Raw genomic sequence first — 17,238 nt, 5'->3', positions numbered from 1 at the left:
CCTTTTTTCTAGAGTAAATAATTCCAATAATAAACTACAGACTTCTGTGAAATACTTTAAACTGTGTTTGAAAAGAAAGCAGCAGGATATACCATTGGCAAATCTATAAGTACATATGGACTGGTCGCTTTAGGAGAGAAAGTGACCTACAGAAGCTGTATACAGATATTGGGCTCTGTAGCCTTTAAATTGGTTGTGCTAGGATTGAAAGTTCTCCCTTATTCATAAGATAGGGAATAACTTTCAGATTGGTGACCACTGATCCTGCAAATGGAGCTCCAGCAGTCGCACATGCAGACCACTCCATTCATTTAACTGAAACTGTCGGAGATAGCTTATGCCTCACCTCTCAGGATCAGTAGTGGGACTCTACCATCCTTAAAGTTATCCCCCATCCTGTGAATAGGGTGTAACTAAGGCTGGGCGATTTGGTTGAAAATTAAAAACCATTTTTTCCCCCAAAGGTCTTCTCAACCTTGATAATCTTCTTTTGCTTTTGTTGCTATACAAGCTAAAAATACCAAGACACCATTTTTTCTTGCCTAAAGGAATCTCATACAGAGCAATTCTGATCAGTATTTATCAAGAAACTGCTAAATATGCGATTCCCTGAGGTAAAGGAATGGGGTATCAAGTTTAATTATACATATGTGAAGGATGGGGTTATCACAGCCTACATGTATACTCGGTCCCCCCCCCAATGTACTTTCCTACCCCACGTCATAAACAGTTTTGCTCCCCAGCATCCTGCTCATCCCACTTCCCCAGCCCGATATTAGCCCCACTCACAGGGTGCAGGGTTAATCTCAATTTTGACAGCAATGAATGGAATTAATTTAATTGCCTAGTCCTAGATATATCTTTCAATCATGCCAGAACACAATTTTGGTAAAGAGTGGTTGTCTGAGATCACAGACCAATGCAATCGTCTCATGTTTCGGTCACCTATTAAAAGAGACATCCTGGTAAACTAATCTTCTAAGTATTTTATACAGGACAGCTAAGAATATATAACCTGGCTACTCTCTCCAGTGTTCGTCACATAGGTCACTTAACACTATGAAGCATTAACAGTCCACAACAAAACTCCCTACTGAATGTGAAGATGCCGACTATTATGTGAAAGACTCCCCTCACCCAGTGCCTCAAATGTGCCAACTAATCACCATGTGACAGATGTGCTCAAACACAGATTTAGATCACCTGGCTCTAGTAGTAGCGAGCAATCATCATGGAGAATACACATGGGGCAGATTCCTGATCATCTCTTGTAGGAAGAAAAAAAAAAAAAAGATTTGCATTCTGATTCTAACATAGCAGATAAACACGGGCACATAGCAGAACTAGAGATACTGTACTAAGCAATTCTTTCACAAGTGCTACACAGGCCTCCTTGCCAATGACATTGTGGTAGTTTGACAGAGAATGCGATATTCTAAATTTGCTTTTGTCACTGGAAACATTTTGCAGAGGATAAACCAGGGTCATAGCTAAAGGCTCAGGGGCCCAAGTGCAAAAGTTCAGTTTGCCCCCCCCCCCCCCACCACCACCTGTACCCATACCTAAACTGCACTGCATACAGCTTCAAAATGAATTTACATCCATGATCTAGCCCCTTGGCGTAAGCTTTCCAAACATGATCCTGGACTATGTGAAAATTTGTTTGCAGCCCCTTAGGTTGTGTTCATGTTCTTGCTGCATTTAGAGCCACAATTAAAAAAAATGTAAAAAAAGCACATAAAAAAAACCTGCATGCGGTATTTAATAACCACATGTGTTTTTAACAAACTGCATGCTGATTTAAACTATACAGGTTGTTTTTTTTTTAACTGCATGCAGATTTTTGATGTTTTTTTAAATTGTGTATAAATTGTGCAATCATATACAGGAGATTTATAACTTACAGTATACCTACAATACACGTAATTATATACAGGAGATACCCAGGTTATACCAGCATGCTGTACATCACTATATATATGGTCACTGTCAATGGATAACACCAGATTTGATTGACAGTGAGTCGTGTAGATCTCTTGCTTAGGATTCAAAAGAGTCAAATCTAGCAGAGTTGGTGCTGCAGAAAGTTAAGAGAGGTGAGAGCAGAGATTGAGACCAGCTGCAATAGAGTTAGTGGGGCCGCAGGTGCAAAGCAATGCAACCAACCCAGCTGACCAGAGGACATGAAAGGCCCTCTAAAAAGTGCCTACACAATCTAGTGTCATACGGTAGTATGTAAGGCTTAAAAAAGACATCTGTTCATCCAGTTTAGTCTATTACCCCCCCCCAATGTTGATCCAGAGGAAGGCAAAAAAAACCAAACAATGAGGTAGAAGCTAGTTTTCCCTCTTTAAAAGGGGAAGTATGATTTATTTTTTTTTCCTCAATGGGAGTAGTGGAAACAAAGATGAGAAACTGTAATAAATCTTATTAGAGTAAAATTACTCTTTCTGCACTCACTCCCCTTCCGTGCTTGCTGAACTGATTACGCACCATAAAAATGATAAACTTAGGTTTCTTTCACATGAAGCGATAAACTGTTCCCACGACCGATAACAGTTTGCTCGTTCAGCCTGTTTATACAGGCAGATAAATTGTTCGTTAAATAATCACTGCAAACAAGCAAATCATTAATTTGAAGCCCATATAAAATGGACTAAACAGAAGCAACAAAATTGTCATTTAATTGGTGGCTATGTTTACACTGAACGATTATTGTTCAAATTTGCACGGTCCAATGATTTTTTAAACAATAATCGTTATGTGCAACAGGGCTCTAGGGCTTATTCCGACATGCGTATATGGGGCAGGTTTTCACGCCCGGCCGATATACGCTGTCCCTCTCTGCAGGGAAAGGAGGCGCGCCAGGAGCAGTGCACTGAGCTCCCGCTCCCTCTCCCCTGTTTGCAATGGGAGGGACTGGACAGAGCTAAGTTCTGCCCCGCCCCCTCCCATTGCAAATAGTGGCGAGGGACGGGGAGATGGGGCGGGAGCTCAGTGTACTGCTCCCGGCCCGCCTCCTTTCCCTGCAGAGAGGGACAGCGTATATCAGCCGGGCGTGAAAACCCGGCCCATATACAACGTGTGAATAAGCCCTTAGTCTTAGAATTGAGGGACTGATGTCTCCTTCAAAATCTTATCAAATGGAATCCTGTCACAGACTAAACCAAAGCCCATTTACAAGTAACGATTATCAGTCAAAATTCGTTCAAACGATCAAAAATGAGCGCTAATCATTACATGTAAACACGGGCATCGTGCAGTTTTCGCTTGAAAAATGATTTTAAGGTGAACTTAAAATCCATCATTCAACTAGTGAGAGACAAAGTATCTCTCAATAGACCGCAAGCTGTTATCTCCACAGTAATCGGCAGATACCATTGTAATCTGCTGGTAACCACAAAGAGAACAAGGCAGCTGTGTGCACAGCTTGGTGTGTAATTAATAACACGTTGGGCTTTGCAAACAGCTCCTGGAGGCCCTTTTACAAGCAAATGAAGATGATTAAGTGTTAATGGCCATTAACACTGTGTAAATAGATTGCTAAATCTTTTAATCATTTTAAAGACTATCTTTGCGCATAAATGGGCCTTAAAAGAGTACCTGATAATTTAGATAACTGGAGAATAAAGGATTCCAACATCTAATCATTTTACCACAGATTTGATCTCTTTTTTTCGGTTTACCTTAAATTCTAGAAGCGACAGCATAATGTAAATGATCATTCTATTACAGAGTTCTCACTATTTGTATACCTGGTGAGCTGTATCTCCTCATGTTTCGTGCCATTAGATCTGCAGTGGTCTCTTGTGAAATCTTTACATCCAGATCTGACGAGAAAGAAGCAAAAATTAACGAACAGAAAATAAGGTAAATAATATTAAATTAAAATAAAAAAAATAATTGCCCCTCCCCGCGTTCCTTTTTGCCTGTGTTTACACAGAAACAGTTTTGAGCTGTAACACCCTCTGTATTAGAACTTGTGCTATAGTCGTCTATGTTGATTTTGTTATTCTTGTTACAGCAGCTATGATGGAGTGGTTTAGCCAAATTAAGCTATCTCGCTGGTATGGTTTATTAGCATTGTTACGTATATGATCATACAATTTTCTTTACGCTGTGCTCACAGGTGTATAATTACTGCGTATTACGTGGGCGCTGTACGCCCGTGTGATAAGTGGTAACTCGCAGGCAGTCAATTACATTGCCGTACGCAGATCCAATCTCAGTATGTTGGAATTGCATAATACACAAGCGCAAAAAGAACGCAATATATTTCATTTTGCCACATTTATATAGGCGAGATAGAGCTCATTGTTCTCTATGATCGCGTACATACACAACTATGGCACAGGAAATGAAAAAAAAAAAAAGAACAGGTGTACTCCGCATGACAGTGTGCATGTAGTCTTGTACACTACAATTTTGCCACCATTTGTGGCAGTACGCCGGGTCACCACCGGCTTCAGAGCTGTAAAACACTGTGTGAACCCAACCTTATAAACTGTATCTCTAAGACAGTGTAACAAAAAGTATTCACCAGAAAATAAGAATACGGGCATGAACTGTAAATAGCTCATTGCAGCAGCAATGCAACCAACAACCCCCCTGGTGATGCAGGTCTCTGCGGCTTGTTGGCCACAGTGTTACCACAACTGCTACATGGGACCGTATCCTTAAGTCAAAGCAATTTAAGATATATGGAAAATTTATCTTGATGTTACAAATACTATCAGCTTGAGTTACCTTGCAAGTAATTTCAGAAATTTGCCCCTTGCCCACACAAGATTGTTGGAGACTACCTTAAGGCTGCCTGTCCACGCCGTGTGGGAGCAGGGGGGAGAACTGACAGATCTCCGCGGTGAGGCTAATAGAATCACTGTGGAAAATCGCAGCATGCCACGATTTTAATCCCGCGAGTGAAGAATTGCTAGGATTCTCCGCTCGTGGACGTTGGGCTGCGCTTTCCATAGTTCTATGGAAAGTGTTCACTGCGTTACCCGTGGCAGGATTATCGCCGCAAACAACGCAGTGACAACTTGCCCGTGCTGCAATTTTCCTTTAAACCACACTATGCCTTGCCTCAAAAGGCTCATTCACTTGTGTGTTGGAGGCGTCATTCAAAGTTGTGCTATTTTGTCCAGGAAACCACTAAACAGCATAATGGAAGCTGCATCGACCCGAGTCTAGTCAATGGGGTCTGTTAAGAACCATTCAGTTCCATCGTATGATGGATCCGTTCTGGTCAGGGATTCTGCCATCCAGCTCCCACAAGAGAACAGGAAAATAGGATAAATAATTGGTTATGTGAAAGAACCCTCATTTTACTTCAGATATTTACTATAATTTCCCCTACAGGAAAAGTGAACCACAACATACATAAAAATTTTTTTAAAAAAACACGACAAGATTGAAGCGGTCCTCAACTTTGCCTCTTTGATACCCATCAGCTAAAACGTGTCCTAGAGATAAATAAATATTCGTCCCTCAACATACAGCTTGTTCAGAGATGAATATTATAAGTTGAAATCCCAACTCTATGAAAAACTGGTAACTGGTTACTAAGCCGCCAAAAGTAATACAAAATTAGGATTAAGAAGAATATTTAAGTAAAAAACTAATACATGTAAAGAAAATTTTAACATCTAAGAATGACAAAGAACTGCTGGGAGCTGGAAGCTACATTCTATGCAGAGCACAGGAGCTTCTTCAAGGTCCCATACAGCACACACTGTGACCAAAGGAATAACTGACCTTGGCATGGGTGAAGAGCAGTACAGGACATGTAGTACCGTAGAGAGCCGCTACTATACAGCCAACCAGTGCATGCAGGGTGTTTTACTCGGGAAATGTCTATACTAATTGGCTGGACTTTCCAGCAAAGTGCATGTGCTGCAGATCTGGACCTTCTACATTGTATGTCAAGTCTGGTTTCAAGTTACAGTGGCCCAGAAAAGACCATTGTATGTTGAAAATCTTGTACTCAGAAGCCAATGTAACTCGAGGGATCACCGAATATATGTCATATATACAATTAGAAAGCTTTCTGGGTAACACAAGCAACATTCGGGCATGGCTCCATATTGACACACACCAATATTGGTGTTGCACCAGTATATAACTGCAATGTAGCCGAGGATTAAAATGCTGGCGTAGTTCACAGCCACGTTTCTGCACACAGTACAATCCGTTACTCTTCCTTTTCCCAACAACTATGCAATAAGTTATCTTGTGCTGGGAAGTGTCAGGAAGGCGGTTCCATTGTCTTCAATGCAATTACGCTAAAAAGCTGACTAATGACATTAGTATATGTGCCCCACAGAATTATAGGCTTCCCGTACGCATGGTTTGTATTTTAAGTAAAAGGTGGATCCTAAAAAGGTGAAAGTGGTAACACTGCTTTAGGGAGGCTTATCCTTCATTTCTGCTGTTATATCACCCTGTATTCTTATAACACCATGAAGTGCATGCTATGCGAGGGACCATACATACTGCGAATAACAGGAGCCATTTAAAGGGGAAATCTACCGTAGGCTTTCACATAGCTGAGAAAAATCGCTCAAAATGTATCCATTGCGAGACGCACGAATATGAACCCCATTCTTTTGAATGGGATCATATACATGAGCAGTTTTTTTCCCTGCATTGCAGGTGAAAAAAAAAATTCGGCATGTCCTATCTTTGGGCGTTCCCTCGGAACACATCACCGACGGTTTTCAATGGGACCAGAAAACGCATCGCACGGCCTGTGATGTGAACCCGAATGCAATGTGAGGTTTCCCATTGAAAACAATGTGAAACCCTTGCCGATTGCAGGTGTACTGAAGTGATGGGAGACATTTTCGACACAAAAATGCCTCACATCGATGGGGACATCGCATGTGCACAATATCAGTCCGAGTTACATGGCCCAATATCTCGCTCGCCCATGTGACATTAGCCTGATGTGTGTGTGTGGGGGGGGGGGGGGGTGTCACTCTATAGAGCTCCATAGCCACTGTTTGTTCTGGGAATCATCAGTGTTACTCTGTACAACAACAAGATCCTCTAACATTTACTTATTATCAGAAGATCATTTTGGACTGCATTTCCTTTTTATAGGGACCCTGTCAAGTCCCCTAGACTGCCCTGTCTGTGGGCAGCACAGTGTATCGACAGACACACAGGTTTCAGCTGTCGATTATTTATACCCATAGGTTGAGTGGCTTTATAGAAAAAGAAAAATTGTGCTTTTGCACTGGACCACTTTAGTCTGTTGAAGCTCATGTATGTTCACCTATGCATGCGTCCCACTCTGCTCCAGGGACTGATTGACAGATCCCTCCCTGTTACTGTGCATAGGGAGAATACTGTCAATTCAGCTCCTAGATGGAGGAGGCAGTATGCATATACAAATATGCGTCAGCTTCATCTGTGGTCCAGTGCTGCAATCCTTTAAAAGTCAGATTTTTAAAACCACTCAACCTATGGGTATAAGTGATAGGTTGCTGAAATCAGCATGCATGTCATTATACTGTGCTGCCCACAGCCAGGGCAACTTAGGGGACCTCACAGATTCACTTTAAATGATAAGGCATCATCATACAGTGTAGTTTCATTCCACGTTTCATCCACATATTTCTTTCCAAAAGCAGATACTTTTCTCTATTTCTTGTTGGCATCAGTTTCTATTTTAGCAAGAAATATGCAGACGAAGATACGAAAGTATGAATGGAATGAGGCAGATCTTTGCATTCTTTACAAGCTGAGAGACACATCCCACCCTTGTCCCAATGATCCGCACCATCCTGGCTGGTCAGTCCAGATTCCTGCATGCTTTCATTTCCACTGTCTGGCGTTTTGCCACCATTCTGGCTATTATGCTGTTGCCCGTTGCCTCCTTTATCACCAGTGTGGCTGGGGGGTACACGTTTTCGCTCCTTACGGGTGCTGATCCGTATAATACCCCGTACTAGCCGGCACTCTGCATCTTGCTCCTCTAGTTGGTAGTCCTGTCTCAGGCTGCTGATCAATTCCGTAATTTTGCTGCTCTTTTCCAGAAAAACCGTCTCAGAGGTGCATCTTGCCAGTTCATCAATCTGATGGAGGCTAAACAATTCCGTTAGCTTGTGCCAGATAAGTTCATCAATCTCTGCACTGGACATGGAGCCACTCAACCGGGGCAACTCTGGATCTGACTCCCGTAATGAGTAGTCCTTGATAGAGTTGCGGGACACTGGAGGGTGCAGTGGAACAGGGGGCTCTTTAATAGGCTCTATGTTCATGGCACCGGTCTGCCTATTATACACAGGCACACCCATTAATTTAAGGTCTGGGTAACTAAAACTATTACCAAGGGCAGTTTTTTTGCTTCTATCAGCAACGCGGGTAGAACGGGGGCTACTGGCAGGATGACCATTCACAGGTGGGCCGGCTGAGCTCTCTACAGGACAGGGAAGGTATATATCAGGATCTTTCTGCGGGCAGCAGCTGCAGGATACCACATAGCACAGTACAGCTTTGTAAGTAGCCCAGGCCCGGGAAAGTGTGGGACAACATGGTGGCTCCTCTGGCGGGGTCTCAGCAGACCCGGAAATAAAAGTAATGTCTTCTGGAGGACTTCTACGCCGGGAACTCGGTTGACCTGATGCCCCATGTGGGGAAGAATGACGTGGAGAAGGAAGATAAGCAGGGGGGGATCCCCGGCCATGAGGAACAGCCACAGGATGGGGTCGGGGCATTGCTTCATGAACAAGTCCTAAAAAATAAATAATATAGTCAACTCTACAGTCTCAAGCCAAATGTGTATACGACAAGGTGTCATTCCCACCTACATCTACGGCAAAAAGCAGTTTCTCTGTTCTGTTTTTGGAGCAGAAACTCAGAATTAAAATGGAAATAAGTATTTGTTATTTTCCCATTGAACTCAATAGCTTTTAAAAAACAACCAAAAAAAAAATCTGTTTGCTTCTGTTCCGTTAGGTTTCTCTTCTTTTTACAGGTAAGAATAGCGCTGCAGAAGGCGCCATTAGTTCCTGACAGATCAGAAGCAAACAAAGCTTTCTTTTTTTTTTTTTTTTGAAAACCCACTGAAATTAATAGGGAAAACATAAAAGTTTATTTCCACTTTAATTCTGCTCCAAAAGTGGAACAGAGAATCGGGAATTGTGACTGAAGCCATAAATATAGGTGCAAATGGGCCCATAAGTTCTACTGTAATGGCATCCACTAGAAATATACTTCAATGTATGCCGTACACGTCCGGGTAGATGCCACCCGCATTACACTGCATGCATGTCAAATGTACATTGTAAGGGCAGGGCAAGTAGACCCCAACTTTAAACATGCATGGAAAATTATACTTGTGGTGGACTTCAATGAGAAGGAAAACCAGAATGGGGCATGTGTGCGATGGCCAACAGTACGTTACTGCGCCGTGTAAATAATGCAGAATTCTCAGTTTCGTCACTTGTAGAATACCAATGCCATGTGTGCCCCGGGCAGGTCAGATCTGCTCATGGCTCTCTAACACATGTAGCGTTGCCACCAGGATGGCAAGTCACCGCCCTCGCCGGGAAAGAAACCTCATTTTTAATCCAACAGTGTCAGATTAGTCCCCATTTGCGTTGATCTTCTGCCTTTACCGGGTCAATCTGTCACTCTTGACCTGTCTAAGGCTGAAGCAGGAGATTGGCAGGGGGGATAGGTGCCCATAACCCAAGGGGCAGGCGGAGGAGGTAGTCTGAGACTCCCACACCTAAGAGAAGCATCAAGCCAAGTCCCCAAACTTGCAGCCACATTTTAGCCATGTTAGGGAGGATTTACAGTTTTGTAGCTTTCTTACCACGATTTGTGCAAAATTGGAGCAAATGAGGCTCCAGAAGCAGCAGCCAGAGCACAGCGCCCCCTGTGCTGAGCCCTCGTCACTGCAGGGGGATCTACTCCATCCTCCTACCATGTGTGATACCGACTACCGGGCCGGGGTGTGATCTCCTCCCTGCCCCGTCTCCGCGGAGACCTGTCCCCGGGCAGCTCTGATCCTCCCGCCTCCGCTCACTCCCGTCCTCCTCTCCGCACTCCGCCACTATACTTACATTGATCAACTTCACCAAGAATCGAGGGGTCGGTTCCGGTATTTTCCGGGTTCCCCGCAGCCACCAACTTCCGTTTCCGGCCACCACCGCCTCTACCTGTCGGCCAGGTGAGCGGCCACACCCCTACCTGCGTACTACGTCATGCTTCCAGGCTCGTACGCCCCCTGGTGTTTGGAGCTAATAAATATCGCTGGCATGCTCCTACTAGTCTGACCAAATAGATACAAGTGATAGTTTTCAGAGCATCACAAGGGAAACCTGAAGCCCTGACTCCGACACACTCAGACACTATCTGTACACTTGGAAACTTGTCTTCACACTGTACGTGTCTCCAGTAAAATGGCCGCTCGCTACACCTGTATGTAGGGAGAATTTTCAGTGCGACCTCTAGTGACTGGATGCACAACCTCCCCAACCCCGCCCTCCAGCTGTGGCGGTGACGTCACATGTTGCTAGTAGAGATCTGCAAAGCAGCAAATGTTCATAGAAGGAGGATGATGGATGAAGAGATGCGCTGCAGAGGATGAGCCGGAGTAACGGGAGACGGACTCCAGGCACGGCGGCCTGACGGAGATATAAGCCTGCAAGTAATGGTCGGCAGTGCCGGGCGAGGGCATCCCACCAGCCGCTGCGGCAGCATCACCGCATCCTTCCCGGGGAGACCATGAAGGTTACAGCACTGAGGAAACTTGCATCGTAACTCGGACATCGTCTGCCCTAGCTGCTCCCCATCCTTGTCGCCATGCCTCTAGTGCAGGGCAGTGCTCTGTGGGGGCTGCAGAGGGTCTTCAACCATCCAAGGGCTTCCAGAGACTCTCAGACCAAAGAAGCCAAACCTGTGCCTTCTCAAGCCTCTTCCTTCTGGAAGTCATCTGGTGGCCCCAGCATTTTCCTTAGAAGACTCTCCTCTGCACCTTGTACGTCCCCCCGGCGGTCCGCCTCTGTGCCGCAGGGTATGCCTGATATACCCTCCAAGCCCTCCGCCAATCCCAACCGCCATACTTCTCCTAAAGCCTCATCTTCCAGCAGGGAGGACTGCGCTCAGGAGAAGAGCATCAGTAAGTCCGTCTCTGTTCCCCACACATTTACTCTGAAGCCTAATGTCCTTCAGTTACACCAGACGCCCCTCCATGATGCCCCCTCCAGAAGTACGCTGACCTCGTCACGGAGCGACCTTGCCCTTTCCCACTCTTCTCCCAACCCGCTTGTCTCCGATATTCCGGCATCAAAAGCATCTGCTGGTGAACCCGTTCTTGACCAAGAAGAACCTTACTCAACGCTCTCTGATCCGCAAACTATTTGTGATCTAAAATCATCTTTACCTCCAAAATTGCCCTCCCCACAACGAAGCGGTAAGAGCCGGCCTGGTAATCCCCCACTGGATGATAATCTCCCTAATGCTGTCAGGAAGGCATCCCCTGCCAAATCACAATCCTTAAAACTGAATAGCTCTCAAACCGGCCCCTGTAAGCGCTCCTCGTGCTCCTCGCATAACTCCTCTCCTGCTCAGTCCCCTCTTAAATCTCCCCCACCTTCATCGCGAAGAGCCTCTACTCAAGGCGAGCAGCTGCCAGTCACCCCAAGCCCCCCGTGGTCAGAACTGATAGAGGCTCGGCGCAGATTACTGGCAGTGGAAGGTCGCAGAAGGGCACTCTGTGCGTTAGAGATGCGGGTACAACAGGTACATTGTGTATTCCTGCAAGCTGAGCTACGAGTGGCGAGGCAAAGAGAAGGCTTGGTAAGACTAGTGGAGGCTGCGGGTCGGGCAGAGGTGCAGGTCGCTGTTCATGGGCAGAGAATTAGAAGAGCCCTTCGGCACCAAAAACCTCGACTCCTAGCCTGCGCTCTGTGTGTCCCGTGGCCGAGTAAGCAGGAGCGCCGTGGCGGGCCGCATCCTAGACATTCACGGTGTGCTCTTTTTCAGGGTAGAAGTCAAGTCCTTAGAGCATGTGTTGGTGGAGAGGAAATGGGGACAAGGGATTAAACTAGATAACATTCAGATGTGCTTCGTGACTTAGGGGCTGTTGACACATTGTAGATTTGCTGTGGATTTTGGTGTAGAGCTGCTACAAATGTCTCCCATTCAAATTAAAGGAGTGAAATCTGCTGCAGATCTGCAGCAAATTGGCAATGTGTGATCACACCCTTCGACCGGTGCATCTCATATCAGGTCACCATGGCTTACCGTAGACTAGAATACACTAAAAGTGACTTCTTAGAACCTTCCTTGTTGAAATGGTTGGCCATTCCAATATTACTTCACTCCAGTGCTTGTTCTAGACCTCTTGTATTCTTTTAAGGAGCGCTGGATTAGTTGACTTAATTTATAACACTGCTGCTTTTACCCAAAATTAACTGGGTGGGTCAACAAGCCATCAGCAAAGTGGTCAGCTGGGGCACTGTGTAGCTTTCCACTCTATGGGCATTTGCATGCAAATTGTTGCAAGATACTTAGTTGACGTCTCACATATCCCTTTAAGAGAGCTGATTGTCAACTCTGTGTCCTGCTGACAGGGAACCTGGGAAAATCAGATGAGATGTTTGGCAAGATTCTAACCCTGGATGGCGGTATTGTTTGAGCACCCTTGTTGCACAGAGGGAAGCAGGCGGTCGTTAGAGGAATAGTCAGAGCAAATACACTGTTCTGCTAACTGCAGAGCCTGAGGGGGTGAAGCATGACCTTTTCTGTATCATGCACCCTACAACAAGGCCCTGTGTATTGCATTACATAGTGAAGCCATTCCTGGTCCCCTGTTAGAGGGGGGATTGTGGACCTAATAGGGTTAGTCTAATATAAAGGTTTATGACCGTCATGTATGCGGTATGTAAATGACCCCTTAGACCATGGCAGTGTAAACTGGTAAACCATACCTGGTTGCATTGTAAATGTTCATGTAATTTAGGTTCTAGACTCAGAGATATAAAGCTAGGCTTTTTATAGTAGCGGAAGCAATTCTATCAGAAACTACACTCTTAATAGTAGCTGCGCAAGCGACAACTAATGTGGAAAGTGGTTGTAATCTGCATTTCAGGCTTTATCGATCGCTCTAAATATGTAGAGATCTTAAGATATATATTAGAGTCAGATATTTATACTTTCTTTCTTGGCTTCTGTGACGAACGATGTAACAATAACCTGTATAGTACAGCTTATGCACCTAAATGATACAAATCAACTTGCTCATGTTGACTCTCTTCACTAGCAGTCTCGCTGAATAGACATTAGATGTGGTCTGCAGTAGTTCTACGGTGGAAACCTTTCTATCACACAGTTGATCTACATGCATTTCAAGTTTTGCCTTTTTCTATGTTCAAAAGAATGTACAAATTTGGAGCTCAAAAGTCCTATCTAGAAGCCCAGAGGAGTGAGAAGATTGATCTTGATAGAGCGGACTACAAAGGTTGGCTTTTGGCATTTCGTCAACTCTGTATTAAGCACGTTCAAGAGCAAGGACTTCTTAATGATGTGAAAGCTGTATATTGTGTATACACCAATTTCACTGGTTTAACCTTTCCACTTGACTCAATAGAACCAATTTCTGACAGAATCGGGTGAAACCGCACACACTTCAGGGTTATATAAGCATCTAGAGTAATGTTTATCTATTGCATGACAATGATATGCTTAGAATGAATTATTCATTGCCACATATCTTACATTGTTACTCATTGTACCCTTGATCATACATAAGAACTCTGGTTCACTAAGAACAGACGGGAATAAGATGTATTTGAAAAACAAAATGTGTCCAGAAGGCAGTTTGTCTTTGGGTATGCCATTCTGCCCCCTCTCATCTGGTATAACCTTGGGGGGGGGGGGGGGGGGGGTGCTGTTATATGCTAGGCATTTGGAGTGACTGCTACATAAAGTGCTACCTGCACTGTTTGGAGATTCAAACCTGAAGATGCTTGGATGGAACAATATGGATAATGCCCAAAATGCTGAGGAAGGCCACCTTCACATGGCAGTACTTACATCAGTATTTATAGGCCAAAATGTGGAAGTAGGGCATACATTTCCTTTATACTAGTTTGGGCTTACTAATACTGATGCAAAATGCTGGTTACAGTACTGCTGTGTGACATTGGCGTAACGCTAACTAGCTTTAGTAATTAACTGATCATAGACAAAGTTCATTTTTGCCAGTTTGGAGGGGCAAAGTAATAACCTGTTTGAAAGGACCTGCCATGTGGTAAAGACTGCATATCTCCGCAGCTGCAACCCTGCTTTTCTTATCGTGATACTGACCTCTGTTTGCCCATATCGGCTTTTCTTGGGTCTGGCTCCTGAACTACCAAGTGGGTTGTCCTCACTGTCAATGGGTGACATTGGACTTGATTGACAATCTGATAAAGTCACGCTGGGCCGTTGGTGGCATAGCTGAGCTGCCAGCCCTGTTGACTTTACCACATGACAGTCCTGTTGAAAGTGAAGTCCCAGTTTTGAAAACAAACTTGTATGAGTTCCTTAGCCTAATGTTATTGCTTATATTGTCCCTTCCAGAAGCAGGGAGTGATCCAAGCATAATCTACTTTACGTGGAATTTGCCGTCCCTGCTGTTGAGGAGCAGGTGTTGTCGGCTCAGAGGTGCCTGTGTTTTGGCATTGTATATATGCATGTTTGTGCATTTTGTGATGGAAGTGTATTCTGCAGGTGAAGAAGATTGTAACCATTCACATGTAGCAGATTTGTCTTACGACCCTTGGCAATTACTACAGTTGGAGCCTTGTAGGGTGTTCATCCAGATTTGTACACAAAACACAGGTATGACACAAAACAATGTTTAACAAGTAACTCCCGGTCTGATTAAATATAACTCAAGTAATAATAATAATAATTAATGGAATATTTTTTTTAGATCAAGTAGAAGAAAAATCATGAAATCACTGAATGTTGAAAAATAAATTTATAGAATTAATTACCAAAAGTGTTTTTTTTTTTTTTATTTTCAGGCTTTTATGATGGCCTGAACTTTGTGAAGCATAAACTGAACTAATCTTAAACATTATTTTACATCAAGCTGCTTCCAGCTTTCTTGAAGAGTGGTTGACGAATCACCTTGGCACTATAGGTCCTTGACAAGGGACTTACTTTTAAAGTCTCCACCATAAATTTTCAATTGGATTGATAGTGTTTCCCTGAAAATAAGACCCTGTCTTATATTGATTTTTGCCCCAAAAGAGGCAGTGTCTTATTTTTGGGGATGTCTTATACTCACCTAGCCACCGGCGTCTTGGTCCTTCATGCTGGTCCCCCCCGGCGTTGCAGCATGCTGCAGTGTAATCCACAGCGCTAACAGAGGATTCTCTTCTTGGTAACAGGACTTTGAATACCCCACCTCCAACAAGCGAATGCTGTGATTGGATTGAGCACCAGCCAGACAGAGCTAGCGCTCGATGAACCAATCATGGCCTTCAGTGTCATTCACTTATTATCAGGGTAGGTCTTCTTTTCAGGGAAACACGGTATCTGGACTGTATGCGGAGTATGGCATTGAGTCCTCTTTAGAACTGCGCCAGACAAATGTTCCAGTATCATCTCCATGGCCAATAGTGACTGGTGATTCATCACTAAGGCCTCATGTCCACTAGGAAATTCGGGCCTATGCAGAATCCCGCAGCGGGTCCCTCCTTTCCCCCGGACATGAGGCCTGAAACCCGCAGAAAATGGAGAATGCTGCGGGTGATTTCCCACACATGCGATTCGTGCGGCAGCGAAAAATGACATCCGCAGGTATTTACTTACCTGCGGGTGTCCAATGCATCCCTATGGGCGCTGATCATGCAGGTGGGACACCCGCGCGGATATACAAAATAGAATTGTCCAGTGGACATGAGGCCTATTGCTTCTCTTTAGCCCGCTGTAACCTTGTTTATTCCTGTGTAGGTTTCGTGCTGGTATTTATCTATTTTTCCGTTTGTAAATCCTCTTTCATTCAGTTTTGGCCTCCCTCACACAGGCATTTGCAGAAATGCAGCATTCTTCAAAGCTGCGTTTACTGCGGTTTCAGCAGCGTTGCCATGCATTTTTGACAACGTTTTGTCTGAAAACGCAGCCAAGGATGCTTAAAAAAGAGATAATTAATACTCTCCTAGCTGCTGCCGCCACCTGGGGTGCTCCGTGCAGGCTACTCAGCACTTGTCAAGCTGACAGGAACTTCTGTTAGTGACAGGGATTGAAATCCCTGCCTCCAGCAAGAAATTGCTCTGATTGTCTGAGGCCGCTGAGTGTTAGTTGGCTTCACCAATCACAGCCAGCGCTGAATGAATGTCTGTGATTGGTGGATCCAGCGCTGGCTGTGATTGGCGGAGCCAGCTGACACTCAGTGGCCTCAGCCAATCAGAGCAATCTATTGCAGGAGGAGAGGAATTCAATCCCCGTCACTAGCAGAAGATTCCCTGTCGGCTTGACAAGTACCCAGCAGCGTGCACGGAGCCTTGTAGAGTCCCAGACGGTGGCAGCAAGGTAAGTATTCCTTTTTTTTTTCTTTCTTTCTTTTCTTTAACGTAGTGCAGCTAGTGCTGGCGTTTAGCGCTGCCAAAAACGTGGTACCAAGTTGTGCCACGTTTTCAGCAGCATTGAAGTTATAACCCTTTCCATAGTTTTAATTGACAACACTGTGGTTGGTTCATGTTTTCTGTTAGCCAAGTCCAACAAGCGCTTCCTTTTAACTGCAGACTAATTTGCATCTTCTGACTTGTACTGGTATTTATTTTCAGAATGCTGATTACATGGTGTTTCCATAACTTTATCCTCTACCTGATTATGTATGCCGTTGCATAGTTTTCTCTTTCTCGATTTTCAAAAAATCCTAACTTATTTTTCCATTAACTTACCCATATGAGGGTTTCTTCTTTTTTTTTTTTTTTTTTTTTTGCAAAATGAGTTGTATTTTTCAGTGGTATCTTTTAATGTACCCTTAGGGCTCAGTCACACGGGTGCTTTAACTTGTGTATGTTACCTGCGTTTGCGATAAGCACCTATATAGAACCAATGTTTTTCAATGGTAGCGGTCACATGCCTGATATTTACCTGCGCACAAAAATGCGCAGCAGTAAATATAGGTCAGCAGATTTTAAAACACAGGTAACTGCGGCAACTGTCTTTTTTGGATGTAAAACCACCTCGTGCTTGAAGGGGGCCGGCGGCAGCAGCGCCATCCCC

General features: G+C 44.4%; 2 protein-coding genes across 5 annotated transcripts in view; one reads left to right on the top strand and one right to left on the bottom strand.

Annotated features, from left to right (window-relative positions):
- The window catches only part of KDF1 (keratinocyte differentiation factor 1), a 28,621-nt gene extending 18,267 nt beyond the window's left edge, over positions 1-10,354 (bottom strand). Inside the window, exons 1-3 of one of the 2 annotated variants that reach the window (XM_066572913.1) lie at positions 10,074-10,354; positions 7,763-8,737; positions 3,756-3,830 (exon numbers count right to left, since the gene is read on the bottom strand). In XM_066572913.1, the coding sequence (XP_066429010.1) occupies positions 3,756-3,830; positions 7,763-8,720 (1,033 nt within the window). In that variant the 5' untranslated portion in view covers positions 8,721-8,737; positions 10,074-10,354. The remainder of the gene's footprint in view (positions 1-3,755; positions 3,831-7,762; positions 8,738-10,073) is intronic. The other variant, XM_066572921.1, reaches the window with a different exon arrangement.
- A 159-nt stretch (positions 10,355-10,513) lies between these two features.
- Positions 10,514-16,216, top strand: TRNP1 (TMF1 regulated nuclear protein 1). Of its 3 annotated transcripts, none has more exons than XR_010785801.1 (3): positions 10,514-11,754; positions 14,728-14,838; positions 14,933-16,216. XR_010785801.1 is itself a non-coding variant. In XM_066572901.1 (3 exons), the coding sequence occupies exons 1-3, from the start codon at positions 10,816-10,818 to the stop codon at positions 14,953-14,955; spliced, it is 744 nt and encodes a 247-aa protein (XP_066428998.1). In that variant the 5' UTR covers positions 10,514-10,815; the 3' UTR covers positions 14,956-16,216. The 3 variants fall into 3 exon arrangements, 2 of the variants coding, with proteins under 2 accessions (XP_066428998.1, XP_066428987.1); XM_066572901.1 differs by having other exon boundaries at positions 10,514-11,425; XM_066572890.1 differs by lacking the exon at positions 14,933-16,216 and having other exon boundaries at positions 14,728-14,899.
- The last annotated feature ends 1,022 nt before the right edge of the window (positions 16,217-17,238 follow it).

The sequence above is a fragment of the Eleutherodactylus coqui genome, chromosome 1 (assembly GCF_035609145.1).
Source record: "Eleutherodactylus coqui strain aEleCoq1 chromosome 1, aEleCoq1.hap1, whole genome shotgun sequence".
Taxonomy (NCBI): Eukaryota; Metazoa; Chordata; class Amphibia; order Anura; family Eleutherodactylidae; genus Eleutherodactylus; species Eleutherodactylus coqui.
This window is presented reverse-complemented; position numbering and strand designations above follow the sequence as displayed.

Coding starts and splice junctions, on each gene's coding strand:
- TRNP1 (XM_066572890.1), top strand. CDS start 10,816: ATGCCTCTAGTGCAGGGCAGTGCTCTGTGGGGGCTGCAGAGGGTCTTC. Junction 11,755..14,727: donor TAGAGATGCGGGTACAACAG/GTACATTGTGTA, acceptor TGTATTCTGCAG/GTGAAGAAGATTGTAACCAT.